At 42.4% G+C, this 23,164-nt stretch overlaps 1 protein-coding gene across 3 annotated transcripts in view; it reads right to left on the reverse strand.

Annotated features, from left to right (window-relative positions):
* mad1l1 (mitotic arrest deficient 1 like 1) overlaps positions 1 to 23,164 on the reverse strand; it is a 238,460-nt gene that overhangs the window by 124,631 nt on the left and 90,665 nt on the right. For all 3 annotated transcript variants that reach the window (XM_061231225.1, XM_061231226.1, XM_061231224.1), the window contains 2 exons: positions 16,980 to 17,070; positions 2,350 to 2,554 (listed from right to left, as the gene is read on the reverse strand). In XM_061231225.1, the coding sequence (XP_061087209.1) occupies positions 2,350 to 2,554; positions 16,980 to 17,070 (296 nt within the window). The remainder of the gene's footprint in view (positions 1 to 2,349; positions 2,555 to 16,979; positions 17,071 to 23,164) is intronic.

Consider the following 23,164-nt stretch of genomic DNA (forward strand, 5'->3'; position numbering starts at 1 on the left):
GTACGGGCGAATAAAAATGAAACGGAGAGAAAGGGACTGCCAATTACAAGCCAAAGCATTTGTTTGTTTATTCATGGCCCACTGCTGTTAATGAGACACCAACCTGTCACAGCAAATATTACCCAAACTGCAGATGATAAATTACTCCTTAAGAAATGTGTAACAGCTACGTGCTCCGGTCCCAATTAAATATTTAGTTTTCTGTCTTCCTGCATGTATTGACTTTTGTGTGTAAAATATGAGGATGGATTCTGAGCGGGTTTTAAAATGCAGCCACAACCGCTGGAGGCACTTATGCCATTAGCGCTGGCATGTGGGGAACTATGAATGATATCGCGTTGTTAAATCATACATTTATAAAATAACAGAATATTCTTCACAGACATTCAGACATGATCGACATCTCTCTCCTGTAAAGCTATTTATTTTATTTGTTTTTTCAAAACAAGGATCAGACACCAAATTTGTTGAGAGATTGTTAACTTCATTAAGGTGACACTAATGGCATTTTCCCCTTGCCACTTTTGTCTTTTGTGAGGGTTTTTACCGGGGTAAAGTATGGACCATATTGTGATATACTTGTATGAATAGCTATGCAGTCATTTGATTTATGGCATCAATGAGTGTTATGGTCACATTGCTCACATAAAAGCTATTTGGGACTCACAACTGGAACATTAACTCACTGTGCATGCTACAGATTCAGATACACAACTTTACATCACTTAGAGAAAACATCCATTAGAGCAGGGGAGAGAAGTTGTTCTCTTAAAAGTTGCGACTAAATTTACAAGATGAGTCTATTTATCTCTCTCTCCGTCTCTTTCACATTTAAACAAAAATACAGGGATCAATAGAGGCATTGAATGCATACTGACTGTGCTGCCGTGATTCAGGAATTCATCCTCACACCATAACTTGATCAATTTTAGCCTCGCTGCATGGCTCGGGACCGAAAATTGCGAATCATTTTTCTAGCTTGATTAATGCGATAAAGCTCTCCTGCACTTTTTAATAGACGGAGGGTTTTATTTCCAGTCTATATGACAGAATAGCCCTAATAGACCATCTGGTCCCAGAGCTGTTGAAGTTAACGATTCCAATTAGGCAAGACACTTATTGAACAACAGCAGCCACATGAAATCACCTGACAAATAAAAACCTACGCGTCAACAATCAGCGCTACGAGCTTACAGCAAATATACAGGAGCACACGGCCGCAGCGTGGGGCAGCATTAGCGCATAAACGCAAGCGCCGCTTATCAATTAAATGTAGCGGTAAAGAAATGCACATTAAACAATGGCGCGTTATTGACTTTATAGCTCATTAAACTAGAGGGCGACCTGCTACTCTCCGCAGGGGCGCACGGATGGGAAGTCACGCGGCTGGTGTCCAAAAAGCATTTCCAGTAGGGGGTCACAGAGGAGTGCTGCTGTGTAGTACCAGCAAAACTATTCGTCTTATTCGATTTCTGAAAACAAGGGTCAGACACCAAATTTGTTGAGAAAATAAGGATCATTTCATGCATAGGACCCTTGATGATTTAAAGCCATTTAGTCAACAAATGTGTCCCATACTGTATCAGCATAATTTACAGCTGAACCTAGCTGAATCTAGTCCCCATCTAGATATCCACACTCTGGTGATGTTGATGGGTCACAGACAAGGAAGTCATGGCATGAAAAGGATATGCAAAACATGACTATTTTATTACTATTTTACTTTTCTGTTAATTTGTCTCAAACACTGAAATGGGGGACAATTGTGTGGCAATTACTATGCTTTGACCACTTGTGAATTGCATGATTAGAAGCAGAGAAAACAAAATATTAAATCAGATAAAGCATTTTAAAATCCAAACTTTTGAACAGTGGTGTAAGTGTTAATCAAACTTCGGCTAATGTTTTAAGGTGGGCCGGACTGGAGGTTGTAGTCTGCAACTCCGATCTGGACAATTAACTTTCTATATTCCATCTTTCCCAAGACTCTCAAACATGTGTTTACTTTGGATTGTGACTGGTGATGTTATGAACCCAAGAGGACGATGCCATCCCTTTATTTGGGCTATACATATAAACAGCAAACGCTTCGGCTCTCTGAATTTATTCACTCGTGGCAAAGCCTGTTTGGGCTTTCGGAGAGGGGCTGAGCACACCATTGTGAAGGAAAGGGGTGTGCTGGATTTACAACACAAGTCAACGAGAACAACCTTACTCAATTCTCGATTCTCTTGTTTTCATAATCGTGGGAAGCCTAAATCGTAACCGGAAATTTGATGAATCGGCCAGCGCTAGCACACGGCGAACAAAAAGCATTCCTAGCCTATTCCTAGAGCCGCTGTCCAGTACCTAGAACTTCCTGTGAGGGCGGGAGGTTGAAGGCGCCCTCTTCGGCTGCCACAGCGCCCCCTGCCTGCAGCGTGCGGACGTGCTCACGGAGGCGCTGGCACTCCTCCCGCAGCTTCTCCGCCTCGTCTTGCCGCTCCTGCTTGGCCAGGCTGGTGGGGTTCATCCGGAAGTGGACCACTTTGGTCTTCACGGGGTCGTAGTCTCCCTGAGAGGGACCATCCAGAACAACCAGCAGTCAGGCAGGCAGCCTTATGTTACATTACAGTACATTACATTACATTACAGGCATTTGGCAGATGCTATTACGCAGAACAACGTACAATAATGTGCATAACCATAACCAGGGACTAGTGCGCTGAAAGGCCCTAGAGGGAAGTACAGTTGGACTTTCTGGGCCAAGGTGTTTCCTGAGAAAGTCCACATAAGCCTGACTGTGCGTTGTTGAAGACTTTCTGGGGAAACACCTAGGTCCAGAACAAGCTTTGTGTTGATACAGAAAGGGAAAACAATGTTAGTATACCAATTCTGGGAAATATAACCAGAAGAACAACAAAAGGGACCAATACACCAGAAGCTTAAATTTCCACAACAACCTGCAGTCAGGCAGACTGTTGTTCTTCTGGGTTATATTTTCCAGAATTAGTATGCTAATATTGTTTTCCCTTTCTGTATCAACACAGAATAGGATCTGTCTCAGCAAATTTGGCACGATTGAAGATGAATTCAGAGATAACAATCACTGTACCACCTCCAACACACATGCCCAATTGTTATTCAAAGCTGTAACAATGTCATCGCGAGCAGCTGAAAGCAACGGTGAACACATTTTTAAAACATTTTGAATTTTTTAAGTCGCACGACATCCGAAAGTCTGCATTCGGAAAGTGACTGTGTTTGTTGTCCGCTGCGTTTGTTTCCTGAGTATCGGACACGAGAGAGCTGGCATCATCATTTCAGAGGCAGAGGTGGTGATTACGGGCGTGTGCAGCCGGTCGGCAGTGTGTGGGGAGGCGTCCGCGGTCTGATTGTGGCCTTTACAGTGCTGTGAAGGTGCCAATTGATTCTGCCGCAGCCGCTGCTTTCCTGAAGAGCTGCGTGATTGCACAATTCCTCATGATTGCATCTGTCCTCAATGCATTTGCGCATTTATTGCAGTAAGAGCATTTATTATTTATGTCATGTACGATATTTTCCACGTTTGACCCATTACATTTTAATCAGTTTACAGTACGATCAAGTTTTTTTTTGTGTTTTTATTTATTTGGAAAATATTTCCCAGGATGAAACTAATGCACAGTGTAGGTAAAATTCAAATTTCAACCTCGCCTCAAAGCTCCTCGCTTTCAAGTGGAAATTGCTTTCCTAATTGCTGAGCTGTAGCACTCTTGGTGATCCCTTTACTATCTGCAGTTATGAACAAAAAAATGTTTATGGCCGAGGCATTTAGTCGTCAGCCGCTCTATAGCATCCCAGTTAATTAAGCCACGTGCGGAAGCGAATGCCTCCATTTTGGCTCCTGATTACACACCACATTAGATTACAGGTGGCCTAAAGCTACAAGATGAAAATGACAGCAGAAACTTGGAAGAAAAAGAGGAGTAAGCAGAAAATCGATAATGTGAGATGAAACTAATGATACGACAGGGCAATTTGCTAATGAGAGGCAACACTGAAGCAGACGGAAACCTGGTATTCAGTGTATATCAAGCGGAGCAACTCGATATATGGCTTTAATATAAAGTAGTGACTTAGGGGCACACTGTGATGAACAAATTAAAAACATCTGATGCACATAAAAGTAGTGAAATGAGAAGTAATTTTTTTCAAAAAATCTGGGACCATACTATTGCGAAGGGGTAGGAATCACACGGTAACTCAGGATATAATGGTCAATGTATCATGATACGATCACGATTCCGTGGCCACGATAACAATACACGCAATATATTACAAGACAACTGCCTATAATACAACGCAATATCTGTAGAAATACCCATGAGAGGCAAAATAAATCATGGGTATCAATAAATCATCTGGAATTTCACAGGTTTCACAGAATTTTAGAAAACTAAGATGCAAAGAGGCAAAGAGTCTTAGCATACTCGCACTGACTGAAACATGTACACCTGAGCTATCAATCAAATGTACAACAGCGGAACAGCCCCAGAGTTAAACAGCATACTGTAAAAGAAGAATATAAATATGCCTCACAGTAACTCAAATATCTTATATCTGTGCACATCAAGATTAATAGAAACTCAAAATAGCAAATAAATTACAACAAGAAAATAGCAAAATGCTATGTAAAAACTGTAGACCATCAGCAGCTTCAGAAAGCATAGGTAACAGCACTTGTTTTACATCTTGGTTACACCAACACTGAGATACCTACAGTAAGCAATGCAACATTTATTCCATTTAGCAAGTGTCATCACATACAGTGAGCACACATTTGAAAGAAGACAAACACTAGAGCTCACTGTATGTGCACGCATTTATTATTATTTTTTAAAAAGGATTTAAGTGTCGACATTCAAAAAGAAGTCAACTCCCAGGTTGCCGAAACGGTGTAAACGAGCCATTGTTGTAAATAGCAAATATACTTGTCAGCAAGTGACAGCGACACACCTTGAACCTTGAAATTTGTTTCATTTTTCACATGACACAAAGCTGCTTCTGGGCATTTGTGGATTTTGGGGAAGCAATACAGGTGCTACCAGTTGAGGTTATTTCCCAAACTTGTTTAGCGCTGTGAAAAAAAAAAAGGGAAATTGCTAATGAGGCAGCAATCTGAGACTGAGCAGCCTTAAGGTAATCAGGTAATGACAGTGTCGTGCAGGTCTTGATTACTCCGCAAGATGCAATTTCCTGTTCTGCATGATAAATTAGCATGAAGGTCCCCGTAAAAATAGAAGATGATCTGTTTTAATGAGTCGATGGAAAGCTTGTCTACATTCAAAGAACTGTGCGTTCACGCAGCATTAAAACGCACATCGCCGCATGTTTCAGACTAACCACTTCAGACAGAAGAGGCCCAATCAAAACACAATGACAATCATTTAATCCGCTGACACCTTGTAAGAAAACTACCGTTAGATTTCAATGTTTGCATACACCTCAGATTAATGTGTACACAACATGACTAGGACATAGACATTGCACATATTGAATAACCATAGAGAATGCCAAATCAGCCACTTATAGACAGAGAATGCGTGTAACCTTGAATCAGCATACATTGTGATGGCTTGTTTTACCTCATCTCCGTTCTCTGTGTCAAGTTTGTAAAAAGCTGGTTTTGCTCACACCTATTTTTGAAGTTGAGCCAGCACTGATTCAGTAAACTTAATTGTAAATTTCCCTAATTTTACAAGGGTTTTGTTGTCATTTGGTCCAAAAGTACAGCAAAACTAACAATCAAACCTACGCCCTTGCTTAGAACAACTTAAAATGTACACTCAGTGAGCACTTTATTCTGTATTTTAGACGTATTGGTCTTCTGCTGCTGCAGCCTATCCACTTAAGAGATTTGACGTGTTGAGTGTTCAGAGACGCCCTTCTGCATACCACTGCTGAAATGTGTTATTTGCGTCACTGTTACCTTCCTGTCAGCTTTGACCAGTCTAACAAGACGTTTCTGTCTGCAGAACTGCAGCTCACTGGATTTTTCTTTTTGGTTTTTGCACCATTCTTTGCAAACTCTAGAGACTAGTGTGTGTGAAAATCCCAGGAGAACAGCAGTTTCTGAGATACTCAAGCCACCCTGTCTGCCACCAACAATCATTCCATGGTTACAGTCACATTTCTTCCCCATTCCGACATGAAAAACAGCTCCACCTCTTGACCATGTCTGCATGCTTTTATGCATTTAGTTTCTGCCACATGATTGGCTGATTAAATATTTGCATTAACAAGCTGGTGTACAGGTGTACCTAATAAGTCTACCAATTACCCTTAAAAATTTATTTTTCACAAACAATATCTAAGGCAAACAATCTTACTAAGGTATACATGGTGCATTTTTAACAATGTGGCCAGCCCCTTTGAGTACTGGCAGACAGCCACTGCTGAAGTCACCCGTTCCTTTTAGTACACAGTGAAACAGTGGATTGGAGGTTAGATCTAAAACACTGTATGTATAGGCTTAATACTTGGAGAGGTTATGCCTAAAAAAGAAAGCACTAATGACCAGGAACAAGCTTCTCCAGAAATGTAAAAAAAGATATGAAAAATTTAGAGAATGACAAAAAATGTAAAAAAATAAAATAAAAAAATGGACCGACAAAAAAAACATTAAAAATTTGCTCTAGAAATGGAGAATGCGGTTCCCTCATGCTACAGCGTGATCTCTCAATGAATTGTAGATTGACAAATCCCTAATGCAAAACCATCACAATCCTTTTACGAAATCCCCCCACGAGTCTTTATTTTAAGTGAAAAGTCTTTTCCGAAGATCCTCACAATGATGAGATTTGACCTTCTACTTCTATAAACAATGAATCAGGAAGACCAAACACAGGACAAAATCAAGCAATTTCAAATGTCTCCAAGGTCAATTCCCACACGACCGTAGAGTCAGCTACAGCTACACCCAGAATGCAAAGCTGCTGAAAGCGGGACTGCTGTGCTACCACGGTGACGGCCGCACAACCCACACATAACAAAGGCAAGCGAGGCCGGGGAGCATCATGAATACTGGCATAACAGGCAATTATTAGCTTCAAGGTAAAGCAGGTGTCAAATCTGAGACCATTGCGGCAAAACAGTTCCATTATTTGTGCCATAGTTACAGCCATTAAACTTTGTGTAGGTAAGCATTTTGAGGAACTCCCACGGATAACCGCTGCGAGTGGTCTGCATAACACTTGACTGCCAGTTAATTAATCTAAAGCAGTGCTGCTCTGTACCACTAAGTCTTCAATTCTTTGTCGGCCTACTATTTTTAGAGTGCATTACTCTAAAATTTGCATTGCAAAACACAGCTTTCATATAACGGCAGTAATTATAAGAAAAACTTTTTGAAACTTTTTTTGGAAGACGGGATTCACATTTTGCGTCAAAACGGATTTTAAACACGAGGACAATTCTCAATGAAAGAAATGACAGATCTCGTGAAAATGAAATCTTTTCAGTTGAGACGCCTTGCAATGGCGTTCCTGTTTACGCGTCGCACAGGTGTGGGAGCAATCAGCTCCCCTGTCAACACCGCACTTTCTCATAAATAGGAAGCCAAAAAACTCAAGACTCTAATTTCCTGCTTGATAAAACTTTGTGTGATGCGATTGTAAAGCCAATCTAATCTCCGGATTGCATAGCAGGCATAAGGAAAGGTTTATTTTTTAACTAGCCCCCGATGTAAAAACAAACATTAATGCTGCAGTTCTGCTCATTCAGCTGTTTGTTGCCAGTACGAATGTAGTCAGTGCACTCATTCTCGCCCTTTTCATTACGCGCTCTGTAATAGGCTGCCTTTAGCTTGAGAAAAGTCAGGCCTCGGGGAACACGGCGGTAAATAATTTAAAAAAGTGCAGCAGTGATTTACAATGGTGCCACAATACTGCATAGTCTAATTTGTAATAACTCCAGTTGTAGCTCGGTAACACGGTGGGCAGTGTTAATATCCTCAAGTTATATACTGCCATGAGGATTAGTGAAGTTTTTACATAATTACCTGCTACAGACAGTAAAAAAAGGATATATTCTTTGGCAGAGTGATTAAGTAATTCAGTTACTCAATAAAGCTGTAACCATTAACCTGAGCAAACGCACATGACAATCCTGAAGAGGGTGACTGCACTGCTCCTCTACTTCAGGGATGTAAAATGTAAAAAAAGGGACGGCCTGTAGCGTAGTGGTTAAGGTAAATGACTGGGAAACACAAGGTCGGTGGTTCGAATCCCAGTGTAGCCACAATAAGATCCGCACAGCCGTTGGGCCCTTGAGCAAGGCCCTTAACCCTGCATTGCTCCAGGGGAGGATTGTCTCCTGCTTAGTCTAATCAACTGTATGTCGCTCTGGATAAGAGCGTCTGCCAAATGCCAATAATGTAATGTAATGTATTGTCAAATTTCTTTCATTTGGCATGAATTCCAAAAAGGCTTCACGTCAAAGTGGTTCCATATGTAAATTCCGAACTTAAAGAGATCTACTTGAAGAGCTGGTCTTTAAACTGCTGAAAAGTGCAATGCAGCACAATGTCAATAACACTAAGATCTAACACTCAGCTGTAAAAGCAGACTTCTCGTACGACGGGAAATCTTAACTGTATCACTAAGGTTTGAATTGTTTCCTTTGTGAAAACACCTGTATGCAGCTGCTTGAGAGTAATTACAAAGCCATTGTGAGCTGTGAAATGCAGCGTAAAACCTGCCAGCTTCTTACTTTGACTTCAGCTTCCATTGAGCTGCTGATCTTTTAGAGAGGGAAAGGCGTTGAGAGTTAAAGGTATCGGTGGTGTTGTTTAAGTAAACAAGGAGCACTGTATATATATACACACACACACACGCGAACACATCCTTAGTACTTGCAATATACATAGTGGAAGTACTTATGGGTGGCAGGCTACAAGCTAACTTCATACCTATCATTTCAGTTAAAATGTGTTGATGAATGATGTTAGTTATAACATAGTATGTGTGCAATTTCAACGAACACAAGTATTATTATTTGATTAGCTAATACCGCCAATCAGTAAAACCCATAATTATCAGTGATTACTAATCCTGTAGATTACTAGATGACTACTCACAAGTCTTCTCTGAAGGGAGCAGTTGCGTCAGTCTACCCCTTACCAACAAGAGCATCTTTGGATATGTATACACTCTAAATGTGCTCTTGAGGAGCAAAAATGTGGAGTAAAACAACTGAAGCTTGTAAATCCTGTCATTTGTCATTTGCAAGTTCAAGCATATGGCCCCGTGTGTCAGTGACAAGGGATTCCTGAATGAATAGATATGAATAAAACAAAGCTGCTTTTTGCAAAATCAGATGAAATTAGAACAGTATGGTTTGTTTCAAAATATATTCCAAAGAGATTATACAAATATATTCTGAAATATATTCTTGACTGTGGGAACTTCTGATATTGCACAGGCAATTTAAGATTATATTTTGTCTGCTTATTAATGGTCAGGCTCAAGTAAATTAGACCTTTGAATCCACAGTTTTTAGTTTTATTAGCGTTGCATTTTTGGCATCTCCAAATAGGAATATAATTAGAATTTTGAAGGTTCTAAAACACAGTTTTGCATATGCATAAATACTTTATGAAACCTAATAAACAAGCATCGACATCCTTTGAACTAGACTTTACCTTCTGAAATTAAGCAAAATCGGTTCCAAAGTACTTGGTTAGCCGTTTGTCTATACAACCAAAAGTTTGTGTAAGTTCAGCCTTGACTGCTCTTATATGGAAAACCTTACATATTGCATTTTGTTCTTCTGCTAAAATAATAAATATTGCCTATAAACACTTCCGTAGACCTCTAGCCTTCCAATCAACCAATAACAACCAGATATGAATACTACTTTCTTCCCGTCGGCACAGTAAAATGATACAGTGCGCATATATATATATATATATATATATATATATATATATATATATATATAAATATATAAAACCAAGGAAAAAAAGACATTCAAAACAAACATCCATAAATATCTAACTTTGCACATATCAATGTTATTGTCCTTTATAGGAACTGCAGTAGATGACCATTATTCAAGCTTAGGACATTCCGCTGAAACTTAATTTTCCACTTTCTGAAACAAACTCTTATAAAGCATTTATTTCATCATGCCTTGAAGTAATGGATCACTGTCTGTCTTTTGTAATTTTACAAAATATTGACATCGTCATTCTTATTCAGCACTCTTCAAAACTTGCTGCTGAGAAGTCAAAATAGAACAAATTGAAATCTTTATCGCTAGGCTGGCATGAGGGGTAGTGAGGGCACCTTCTTTAAACCAGAAACACAACCTTTCTAAATGTCCAATATAACCATCTTTTTACACATTTATGCAGTATATTGTGGGTTCACAGCAAGAAATCAAAACATCAGACGAATCAAGAGACGATCTTCGGCAGATCAACTTCTTAAACTTTCAAGTTCTGACTTGGCAATTTGGGCAAATAGACTCAAACCAGCCACAATCACACAGGCAGCTGGATTCTGTGTACAACTGGAGAACACTAGCAGGTGTTCATTAAAAGCAAGCATCTATAGACTCCACCAGGTGCCATCTGCACTGGAGTGAGACCAACCTGGAGACCTGAACACTTGAAAACAAGAAGAAAAATCAAAGCGCTCCAAACTTCAATTTCCAATGCGAGTCCCGGGCGAAACCCCAGGTGAGCTCTCTACACAAGAGGCTCCAAATGAAGATCCGAACCGAACCGGCACCGTATTCATCTCTGGCAGCCCTTCACTGGAAACAAACACACTCAAATTAGTGCCCCGCAGTCAACGCCGGGGAGCTGCGAGCGTCAAGCTCCGGTTCCCAGAAGCCCGCGGGCCCCAAGCTGAGAACCTACGCTTCGGTCTCATCAGCTGCAAAAGTACAGTGGATATGAAGACGGCAGCAGTTTGGAAGTTGAAAGTTTGAGGCGTGAGGGGCCCGGTTCTGACAGCGCCTCTCCATAACGGATGACCGGTGTGAGGAAGGGCTTGGGCGGGCTTCCCTGGGGCCTCCTCTCCCTTGCCTCGCCTGGCTGCTTTCTGAAGGGATTAACGGAGGCCTGAGCAGAGGAGCTTCACTCTGCAGCTCCCTAGGGGGGGGGTTAATTTAAGGAGGGCAAGCAGGAGAAAGCTCACCTTCCCAGCAGACCCTGACTGAAGCTCCGAGAGGGCCTTTCACGCCCGCTGAGCACACACGCGCTTCTCTAAACCCCCGGCTCCCTTTTTTGAAAAATTTAATAGCCAATTTGGCGGGCTTAACAAATGCATATTTTTTAATTTGCTCCGCTTCAGAATTTTTGTTATTTTTGTTATGCACTTTTATGCATTTGTTTTGGGCCACTGGATTCTGGGCTGACTGAAATGACACAGGGTGGATAAGATCTTTGCTTCATCTCTCTCTGCAAAAACTGAGCTGATTGATGTCACAGAGCTCAAGAGGATCATGGAGTTAGCCCATCATCATCTGCTTAATTGCCATGCAGGACATAGTACACTGCAGAAGGACATCATTATGAAGTTACTCCTCCAGCTGAACGCTTAACATGGCTCGTCATGTTGGCAGAAGCCCCGCGCTCTGCTCATACTCATTGTAAGTTGTCAATAATTAAGCTGCACTCTGCTCCTAGTAAGTGGAGAAAGCAGAGGGGAAATATCAAAAAAATCGGAAAAAGACATCTATGAAGCATAACATTCAGAAGCCAGGATATCTTCTCACCCAAAACTGCAAGGGTCCCATTGAGAAAAGTGCCACTATATAAAGATGACAAACAAGTGTGATATGATGTCTTCACTTTTTTCCCCAATAAATAATGTCTTCTCGACATTAACCGCAGACCTGCGATGTACATACGAGTGATGGATTGAAGACACAGAAATCTACCGTAAGTTTTTATGTTTCATTTTTAATTGGGAAGGAGAGTCTCAGACATGTACCTGCTCACCTCTGAAAACGACTACTGCAAACCACTGCTCCTATTGACTCCGCGGTCCACCAGACGGGCAGCAGATTGAGAGACAGAGAGCGTTTTGTGTGTGGCGAGGGCGGATTGGAGCCGGCTGATCGATCAGAGCGGTCGCTCTGGTGAAATGAGACCAGGATAACAACGTTAAATTAAAAACTCATTCCACAGTGCCGTTTGGGCCACAGCCGACACCGGTGTAGCCAGGACTCAATATCACACATACTGCGACACTGAACAGAGTGGGCCACAGCAATGAAGCCCAGTGTATTAGAAGGACAAAACGTTCAACAAATCCTCTACACTAAAGCCAAAGAGCTCGTTTTAACGGTTTCCTGGGACTAATCACTATTTTATATAAATACTACAGCAGACAGGGCTGACACATAATTTCATATATCTTAATATTTTACCAAATAGATAACTCACATGTTTTGCCACACATTCAAGTGAGTATATTTTTTAGCGAGCTGCTAAAAAAGGAATTCAATTTAAAATAGTTCAGACAAAGCTGAGATGACAGAAACAATATACTTACCTCAAAAGCAGCACATAATGACATACACGAGAGACAAATCACCAAATGATACAACATGACTGAACTGAGAACAGGAAACATCTACACCCAGTAATCACTGGAGAGATACTATAAAAACGTTTGTGTGATATACCATGAATAGAAGGATTTTTTTGTGGCCTCACAAACATCTGCCTCACAGTACATTAATGGTAAACAAAGCTAAGAAAGCCATATTGATGTCTAACTGGCTCAGCACAAGATATTTGTATCTATTTGCATCCAAGTAGCAACAGACATATTGTGCTTTGTGAATGCCTGTGTGCATCATATTTTTATGTAAAACAAAAGCTTTCTGTATACAAGTCCATCCAGGGTCCATTGTTTTCCTGTTGAATAACACACTGAAAAGCATTTTCAGGGCATACGTGTGCATAATAAAACCATGTTACGTTGTGTTTACGTTTAAAAAAAGCTTTAAAGAGTCTCACACACACACACACACACACACACACACACACACACACACACACACACACACACACACACACACACACACACACACACACACACACACACACACACACACACACACACAGACACACACACACTATGAAAAGGGCCGTGTGTCCTGCTGACAACTAGTCTGTTCCTAGCAGTACAAAATGAGCCAACACATACAAGGCAGTCCCACAGTATAACTGGTGCATGACTAACAAGAATCTATAATTGTTCCGTAAACATATGGTTTCCACTGCTCCCAGGCAAACTAGTCTGAGGAGAGGAAATGTGATTATAGTATTTGATTAGATAGGCCATGTTGCTCCTGTAAAACTCATTCACATGCTAGCATCAGGGTCCCAATTTTAAATAGACAGTTTAAATAGACAGTAAGGCTACACAGCAGGTGAGAGAACCATCACTTGGTAACCTGTAATTAAAATCCTGTTAGTAGTATTCTAAAAATAGATTCTCAAAGAGACCTTTGCTGTTCAGCATTGCCCTTGCAGTTAATAAAAAAGAATACATTAAATAAATGCCATTATCCACCCTAAACACAATATTATCACTCCTAAATCAGCACTCTGGGCAATGCCACACATCTGCTCTCTGGGTGTCTGTTGTTCAAGGTGGCAGAGAGCTTCATTAAACTGTCTGGAGCCATAAGTATTACAATTTCCCCTGAATTTGCGAGCCAGAGAAGTCTAGGGAATGGACACTCAATGCTAGGATCCACACTCCGTAAAACCAGAGATCAATGAGAATTGGGAACTTATGGACCAAAATAGCCTAAATAAATTCCCCAAAAAAGGTATTAAGTGAGTTAAAGTTTCCATGGACTCTGAAATATGAGGACCAAAAAGAGCCGTATTGCCATAATCTGTCCAGAGGCATTGGGCAAAAATCCCCCCAAAAAGCCCAATTCAGGTGAAGCTCAAATCCACCTGTCATGAAATGAAAGTGTGAACTACGTTGTCCCAGAGGTTCTATGATCTTCTAGCCCATAGGCAGGATTGGCATCCAGTTATTTTTATTTTCTTGTTTTTTTTTTTGTTTGGTAACTTTCAGATTCAGTCTCTCAACCTATTTAGTCAGTCAATATTAAATTTAGTTAGTCCAACTACATTTGAAATTGCAGCCAAAAGCAGGCATTGAATTTCCAGGCCTATTCAAGACTCCCCCCGCCCCACCACCCCCCCGAGTTCCATTCTGAGGCCCCGGTAATCAGTCCCACTTTTACCCCCACTACGACGCCCCTGCTGGGCAGTAGCACAGATTCAAACCGCATTAAAGCTATTCAATGATGCCTTCAGCATCTTTCAATCTATTTTTATATCATCTTTGTCTTTAGTCTCTTTTCTCTTCCATCTCTGAGAAGTTGTGACAAGAACAGCATGGTGCTTTCAAGGCACAGATTTATACATTGATACACTGTAACACAATTCGCCAGGAGTTCTATGACACTCAAATATGGAAACATGGTGTCCTTGGGGTTAGAAATACGACTGGTTCAGTAACACAGGAAAGTTGGGGAAAAGACACTTCCTAAAAGACAGGAGCTTAAAACACTTGGCTTTATCTCAAGACTGCTGTCCAAGTGGCCCAGTGCACTTGGGTATTGCTGTTCGCATGATAAGATCATGAGATCCGACGGGTGAACTGCAAAGACATTTGGAATATGTTTTTTTTGTGTCAACCTGTCTTTTGTGAAATGCCACGAGACGGATAATCTTACCTGGGGACAGAAAAAGTTTACATCCTCTCACCTTTTCTAAAGGTACTTCAGCAGCCACAGAAGTGTGTGCTGTATACGCGCTGAAGGCTACTGCGCTTTGATTTTACAATATACTGTAGGAAAGGTGGTGAGAAATATCCGAGGGAGGACTAAACAGCTCGTTTAAATGAAGCCATCAAGTCAAATGAGACTACCTGAGAGATTCAATTATCCTTACTCAATAGTGGTAGTAGTCAACACTCCTTGTTATTGTCTCATTTAAACTGTCCTACAGTATCCCTTGCCTTACACGCATGCACACACGCACTTACAGAAACGCACGACAGGGAGAGAGAATGAGCAAAACAGAGAAAAAGACAGAGAGACAGAGAGAGAGAAAGAGAGGATATTTCCCAAGACCAAAGCTACACATTTTCAAGTAGTTTTTTCGTGACCAAGCCCATGCCTATTGTTCTGACACAGCATTTAATGAAAATGCTCAGATATTACAGGAAATGTATCTTCAAATAATAATAAAAGAAAACCTGTAGATCTCATTCTCCTTCTCTCAGGAGGGGCACAACAGAAGGCAAATACTTATTGTTTTTTGCACTTAATGAGGAAAAGTCTGTAAGCCATTAGACACCAAGATGAACCTTCCCAATAACATCCCCCAAAGCAGCCATTTTGTGCCGCAGTCAGGGCCCAATTAGAAGAGGTCTGTGACATATCTGATGGTAAAGTGAGCAGCAGAGGTGCTAAATGGCTCCAGAACTCAGTTTATCGTGCTTGTCAGCCTCGGCTTTCCTGACACAATGTATTAAAAACTCATTTGATGCTCGGTAAGTAAGTGTCTAAACAAGGCCGTCCAATCAATGCTGGTTCGATGAGCATTAAAAAAATGAGACAGGAATTTACTGGACTCTGAAGTTTCACAAACAAGTACAAATTAAAACTGTAGACTTGCCAGAATACAGACTCGCACAATCAAGTTAAGAGGCAATTATTTTCAACAGTGATGAGGACAGCAGTGGGAAATAAGCTCTGGTTGTAAAAAAATATACAGTGCCCCTCTTCAGATCTACACCATGTGCATTTTCATTATATTAACATGCACAGTAATGCATACTGTGACTGGAAGGTAAAGATTTCCACAATTCTCAATTACATGCACTGCCAACACTGATTAGGTGGGGCACAGTTTGAATGACTACTCATTGGTCATTAGAATGAATGTTTTAGCCCTTCATAAGGCTCGGAGCTTATTACCCCCATTTCAATACACATTTCTTCCAAACAGACCCCAGGTACCTGACTGATTTCTTAACTAAAGCCCCAATTTTCTCTTATGTTGCTATCCTTAATGGGGCTTACATCTCTCCCAGTGCAGCAAGCCACAGTTTAAAACTTTGAGACAGAGACACAAAACAAAAACAGTATATCAGTTGATTCAAATGCTGAACCTATTCTGCTACGAGGTATTTTGTATAGCTTGGTTTTTAGTGTCTTCAGGAGTACCTTATTTATACACTCAATTATCTCCTGGGATTTTCACGCACCAAGGTCTTTGGATATTTTTTAGTTTTTCGCACCATTCTCTGCAAACTCTAGTGAGCAGGTTTCTGCAGCCAGGCAGAAACGTGATATTAATGAGAGGTCAGAGAAGAAAGGCCAGACTGATCAAAGCTGACAGGAAGGTGACGGTAACACAAGTAAGCACACATTACAACAGTGATACGCAGAAGAGCATCTCTGAACACAACACGTCAAACCGATAAGTTGATAGGCTACACCAGCAGAAGACCTAAATCAAAAAAAGAAGTCTAATAAATACCTAAGAAAGTGCTCACTGAGTATATAAGAAACTGAGGGCCAAGTTTATTTGAATAATAGAATACAACTTCGATACAGAAACATCCTACAAGTGGAACACCTACCGTATGACACAAGCAGCAAGTTGCCAAGATCAAGTCACAAGGACACATGAGAAAACCAAAGTAAACCGAAACGGATATAAAATTCAAAAACATGAGCCAAACTCATTAGTGAAATGCTATTTAACCTCTGGAAGCGTGGTTCAAGTTAATGAGACAAACCAGTTGAGGGCGAGATTAAATTTGGAATATGCGAGCAAAACTCCAGACAGACACCCTTGAGGGCAAAGGTTATTTCATCCTTCCTGCGTGCTGTGAAGAAAGGAAAGGGAAAGAAAAACAAGGCGTGCAGGCTTCATTAATTAGTCCTGGCGTGCGCTGTACCTGCAGGTTGTGTCTCTCCAGTCTCATCTCCAGAACATTCTTCTGCTCTTCCAGGCGACCACGCTCCGTCTCCAGCTCCTCAATCTTCTGTCTGCAAAGACGAGCGGCACAAGGAATCAAACCTTCGGTTTCGAACAACAAAACCCATCTCTGTGTACTCAAGAGGCCATCTCTGTTTGGGGCGAGGGGGGGGGGGGTAAACCTCTACATGTATTGCGCAACATAAAGGACTGCTGTGTGGAACAGGGTGGAGATTTTCCTGCTTATTGACGAGTCGGTGTCGTTGCTTTAGGTGACTGGCCTCAGACTGTGCTCATGTTGTAGACGAGAGGATTAGAGTGGAGGTTCAGGGTGGTAACACGGCACTTGTGAAGACACTGCCCCCTAGTGAGTGAAAAACGGCAGACGTTTCATTCTCAGTGTTCTGCGGGAACCCTATGGACATGTGTTTTCTGGGGGGGGGCGGGTGACTTTGGTGACTTGTATGCACTGTCTATAGGATATTCCGCAGGAACTTGACAAATATTTCATCCGAATGGCGACACAAAGTGGCGTTTGTAGGAAATGCCATAACCCAGAGCAGCTATCCAGGCCTTGCTTGTTTACTCGTGTTTGGCCCTTCAGGTTTGCGCTTGAATGTTTACCCATTTCCAAAGAAGAGCACTTTCCTTCCACTTGCAATCAGCAGTCGGGCTCTCTAACACAAGTACGCGCAAAACACAAAAACACGAGGCGAAAAAACATGGCATTTAGCATCGACTTTCAAATGGCACGGCAATCAGCCTTGTTCGGTTGATCCCCCTGTAAAGTAATAACAGACATTCTTTTCTCTGCTGGAATTCAAGGGTAAGGCAGTTGGTCACAGCTCCAGGTCTGTGTATAGCTGCATTGGTAAGGCTGAGGATGGCCTACAGAACAGAAGTGTGACAGGAAGCCCTTCCCCAGAGACGTCTCACTGCTGACATACACTCCTCACAGACCACAAAGCGCCTGAGCACCAAGTTCTGCTCTTACGGTCTCCAACAATGCACTAAACACTTCAAAAACACACTGGGTTTGGACATAAAAAACTGTTAAATCCTATGTGTTCCCACATGCCTCTCCAAGCAGTCTTCAGTCCCTCACAATCTTATTCTATATGTACTGTACTATGAGGTCTCCTTTTGTTACATTTCTTTTCATTATTTCAAACTTAAAAAGCTTTGGCATTCGGAAAGAAGTCTGCATATTCATATGGTGCAACAATTATATGTTTGTTACTGAAAGTAATTTGTTCTTTAAAACAGTCACAAACATCATATCGGTCCCTTTGATTACATTTATTACACCTCATTACATACAGCGCCGTCAATTAAAATACCCTCAACAGTACATTATTCCCGCTTTACTTCCAAGTCCCGAATGAACCGTCAATTAATGACTTGAGATATCGAACAATACAACCATTCAATTTATTCAATTACAAAAAAGCTTGGGCATTGCGCAATTAATCTGAAGCAGTTAATTAATGAGAGAAACAGGAAAGTCGTTCGCAGTTAAGAAGAAGTGTCACTTCTCGGATAATTATGAGGCGACATCAGCCCCATTACCGAGGACTTCAATCAATTCTTCTGAAGGAGCGTAGGACTGCTGTGCTTGATAAGGTGAGGCAGCCATGTTAAAGTAATGCGATTCAACGTGGGACAACTGTGTGCATTTTTCCACTGCCACTTCTAATTTCCACAGATTATTCTACGACCGCGCGTATGTCTAACATAATGTGCTGCTTTTACATCATTCCTGGAGTTAGCAGGCTGCGTGTGGACTCCGAGGAAAGATGTTCGATTCGCTTTTCTTTCATACCAGACAGAAGATGCTCGCCTGGCCCAGTATTAACCTCAATGTGGCGGGCACTCCTCGCCTATTCCAGAGGGGAGAAAGGGTAGCAGGATCTGAGGGCCTGATGTTTTTTTTTTTTTTTTTTTTACCTGATTTAACATCTAAGCTTTGGTGAAAAGCCAATCAATGAGTGGGTTAAGCGGGCGAACGCGGCTCGCGGGGGGAGTCAGGAGAAGGCTTCACGCACAGAGAAACAGTCTGCGGCGCATTTATGTAATTCTTTGCATAAGAGCAGTTAAACCTGGCTAATTGCTTTGCTACACAGGGACCTTGAGTTGGGGGCATTGGGATAAAATACCCACCTACACATGTATGTAACTGAAGGGATCACATTAAACATGTTTTCAATATTATATTGTTTTTTTTCAGCGAATGAGATTTGACTTCATTTAGTGCTTTCATAAATTTCATCAGGCATCAGCTCAGAGTAGATTTCATTTTCATCGAGGAGGGGGAAAAAATTGTGTGTGTACACACTGTCTATGAAGCATGATGATCCCAAAATAAACATTTTAATCAAAATAAATACATAAATATGTAATAAGACGAATTGAAAGAGGATGAAAATGAATAAAACAACGGTTCTAGCTTGTGACGCAAGGAGGGGCCTATCGAGCAAAGCAATGATGAAGAGACCAGAGACAGGCATGAAGATCAACAAAACTCAACCCAATCATGTTAGACACTTGAGTGTCCTAAAAGCTATTCTAAAGTAATCGACCCGTTTTCATCGTCAAAGGCTTCGGCGTTCCTGTGTCTCAGGTTTGCTCCAAGACAGAGCCACATACCGTGACACACACCTACACACTGTACGCCTGTATGCTCAGTGACACACACCTACACACTGTACGCCTGTATGCTGTGACACACACCTACACACTGTACGCCTGTATGCTCAGTGACACACACCTACACACTGTACGCCTGTATGCTCAGTGACACACACCTACACACTGTACGCCTGTATGCTCAGTGACACACACCTACACACTGTACGCCTGTATGCTCAGTGACACACACCTACACACTGTACGCCTGTATGCTCAGTGACACACACCTACACACTGTACGCCTGTATGCTGTGACACACACCTACACACTGTACGCCTGTATGCTCAGTGACACACACCTACACACTGCACGCCTGTATGCTCAGTGACACACACCTACACACTGTACGCCTGTATGCTCAGTGACACACACCTACACACTGTACGCCTGTATGCTGTGACACACACCTACACACTGTACGCCTGTATGCTCAGTGACACACACCTCACACTGTACGCCTGTATGCTGTGACACACACCTACACACTGTACGCCTGTATGCTCAGTGACACACACCTACACACTGTACGCCTGTATGCTGTGACACACACCTACACACTGTACGTCTGTATGCTCAGTGACACACACCTACACACTGTACGCCTGTATGCTGTGACACACACCTACACACTGTACGCCTGTATGCTCAGTGACACACACCTACACACTGCACGCCTGTATGCTCAGTGACACACACCTACACACTGTACGCCTGTATGCTCAGTGACACACACCTCACACTGTACGCCTGTATGCTGTGACACACACCTACACACTGTACGCCTGTATGCTGTGACACACACCTACACACTGTACGCCTGTATGCTCTGACACACACCTACACACTGTACGCCTGTATGCTCAGTGACACACACCTACAGACTGTACGCCTGTATGCTGTGACACACACCTACACACTGTACGCCTGTATGCTCAGTGACACACACCTACACACTGTACGCCTGTATGCTCAGTGACACACACCTACACACTGTACGCCTGTATGCTCAGTGACACACACCTACACACTGTACGCCTGTATGCTCAGTGACACACACCTACACACTGTACGCTGTGACACACACCTACACACTGTACGTCTGTATGCTCAGTGACACACACCTACACACTGTACGCCTGTATGCTGTGACACACACCTACACACTGTACGCCTGTATGCTCAGTGACACACACCTACACACTGCACGCCTGTATGCTCAGTGACACACACCTACACACTGTACGCCTGTATGCTCAGTGACACACACCTACACTGTACGCCTGTATGCTGTGACACACACCTACACACTGTACGCCTGTATGCTCAGTGACACACACCTCACACTGTACGCCTGTATGCTGTGACACACACCTACACACTGTACGCCTGTATGCTGTGACACACACCTACACACTGTACGCCTGTATGCTCAGTGACACACACCTACACACTGTACGCCTGTATGCTCAGTGACACACACCTACAGACTGTACGCCTGTATGCTGTGACACACACCTACACACTGTACGCCTGTATGCTCAGTGACACACACCTACACACTGTACGCCTGTATGCTCAGTGACACACACCTACACACTGTACGCCTGTATGCTCAGTGACACACACCTACACACTGTACGCCTGTATGCTCAGTGACACACCTACACACTGTACGCCTGTATGCTCAGTGACACACACCTACACACTGTACGCCTGTATGCTCAGTGACACACACCTACACACTGTACGCCTGTATGCTCAGTGACACACACCTAAACACTATACACTTGTGAGCAATCTCCCTCACACCTAGATTGTCTCCTGTAAATCTCAAGGATCTCCATGCATATCAAAGGCAATCTAGTCCCTTCGTACAGAAAAGTGGCATCAAGGCAATGACTGCTACCTGTGGCCAGTAGTCATCTACAGGCCTCTTCACATTTGCCAATAAGGCATCAGGTAGACTTCGAAACCAGTTATTCAGTCACCTTTGGTCTAGCGCATACATTTTTATTAATTTCAATGCCTTGTTTCAGTTTACCTTTAATCACAGGCATGTCCCGGGAGACATTTATTTTGTTTATTTGTTATACATTGTAACTGCCATTGCCTTTTAAGGCATAAAAATGTATCCATAACCCATCTTAATTACTTTGGAGCAGAGAGCAGCTATAGTGTAGTGCCCCGGCACCAACTCCTGTTCTGAGGCAAGTGCCTTGGTCAAGGGCAACGGCAGTAGCACTCCGAGGGCCAATTTAATATCCTCTCGAATTAACCTCACCTGCATGTCTTTGGACTGTGGGAGGAAACCGGAGTACCTGGAGGAAACCCACACAGACACGACACACAAACTCCACACAGAGAGGCCGGGGCTCAAACCCAGGATCTTCTTGCTGTGACCCACTGGGCCACCGTGCTTATACCGTATCATACAGACATGATGGCCCACACCAGGCTCAACATTCAAGACTGGATCGATATTAAACTGAAATATCGTGGATTCTTGAGTCGCAGTTCCTCGTTCATTCTTTCTGCACTGACAAATAACGACACGCAACAGTTATATAGAATGGTAAATGGTTGGCATTTATATAGCGCCTTTATCCAAGACACTTCGACACAGCCCGGGCGGGGGATCAAACCGGCAACCCTCCGACTGCCAGACAGCTGCTCTTACAGCCTGAGCCATGTCGCCCCGTGTAGCTACATGACGTCTGTACAAAGTCTCTGCTAGAAGAAAGGTCTCCCTCACCATCGGCTGTATCGCATGTTGGCCTGCATCTCTCCGGATTACATGACAGCCGCAATCATGCAGCTAAAAGGGCACTTCTAAGCTCCGCTCATACATCTGAGGTGGAAGGCACGCGCTTAAGGATGCTGAGGTGATACCGCTCTCTCTCTCCTCTATCTGAAGAAGCACACTGCCTTTCTACGGGCGTCCGTGCACCGGCAATTTAACTTTCAAATGCAGCTGCGTCCACCGTTTGGAGTGTACTCCAAACACCACCGGTCGCTGCTGTGAAATGCAATGCGTTCTTCCAACTGAGAACCTATTCAATGCCTTCTTTTTCAGACTGTATTGAAATTTTTTAAAGCATGCTAGTTATGGCAGTGAAGTTCCAGAGCATGTTGTTTGTACATATTAAGGGCTACAGTTAACCGTTTCCGGTATCAGTTCACCGTGTTCCCCTAGAAGGTAATCAAAAACGAAGCCAAAATTTACATTGCATTTAAACAAATAATGGAAAAAGTATCTTGGCAGTACCGTTTGTTTTTTAAATTAAGAAGGATTAAGGAGATTTACTGGCCGCACACAAGTTTTTAGCTGAAGTAGAATAACTTTTTTTTTAGACAGATGTTGGACACTATTGCCTTCTCTCTGCGACGTCTAAATGTTAAATGCAGGCAGACCGGTGATGTATCTGGGCTTCACTCTCTGCCTCACGTACCGCACAGCCCTGCCAGCTGCCTGCCAG

Source organism: Conger conger, chromosome 2 (assembly GCF_963514075.1).
Source record: "Conger conger chromosome 2, fConCon1.1, whole genome shotgun sequence".
Classification (NCBI taxonomy): domain Eukaryota; kingdom Metazoa; phylum Chordata; class Actinopteri; order Anguilliformes; family Congridae; genus Conger; species Conger conger.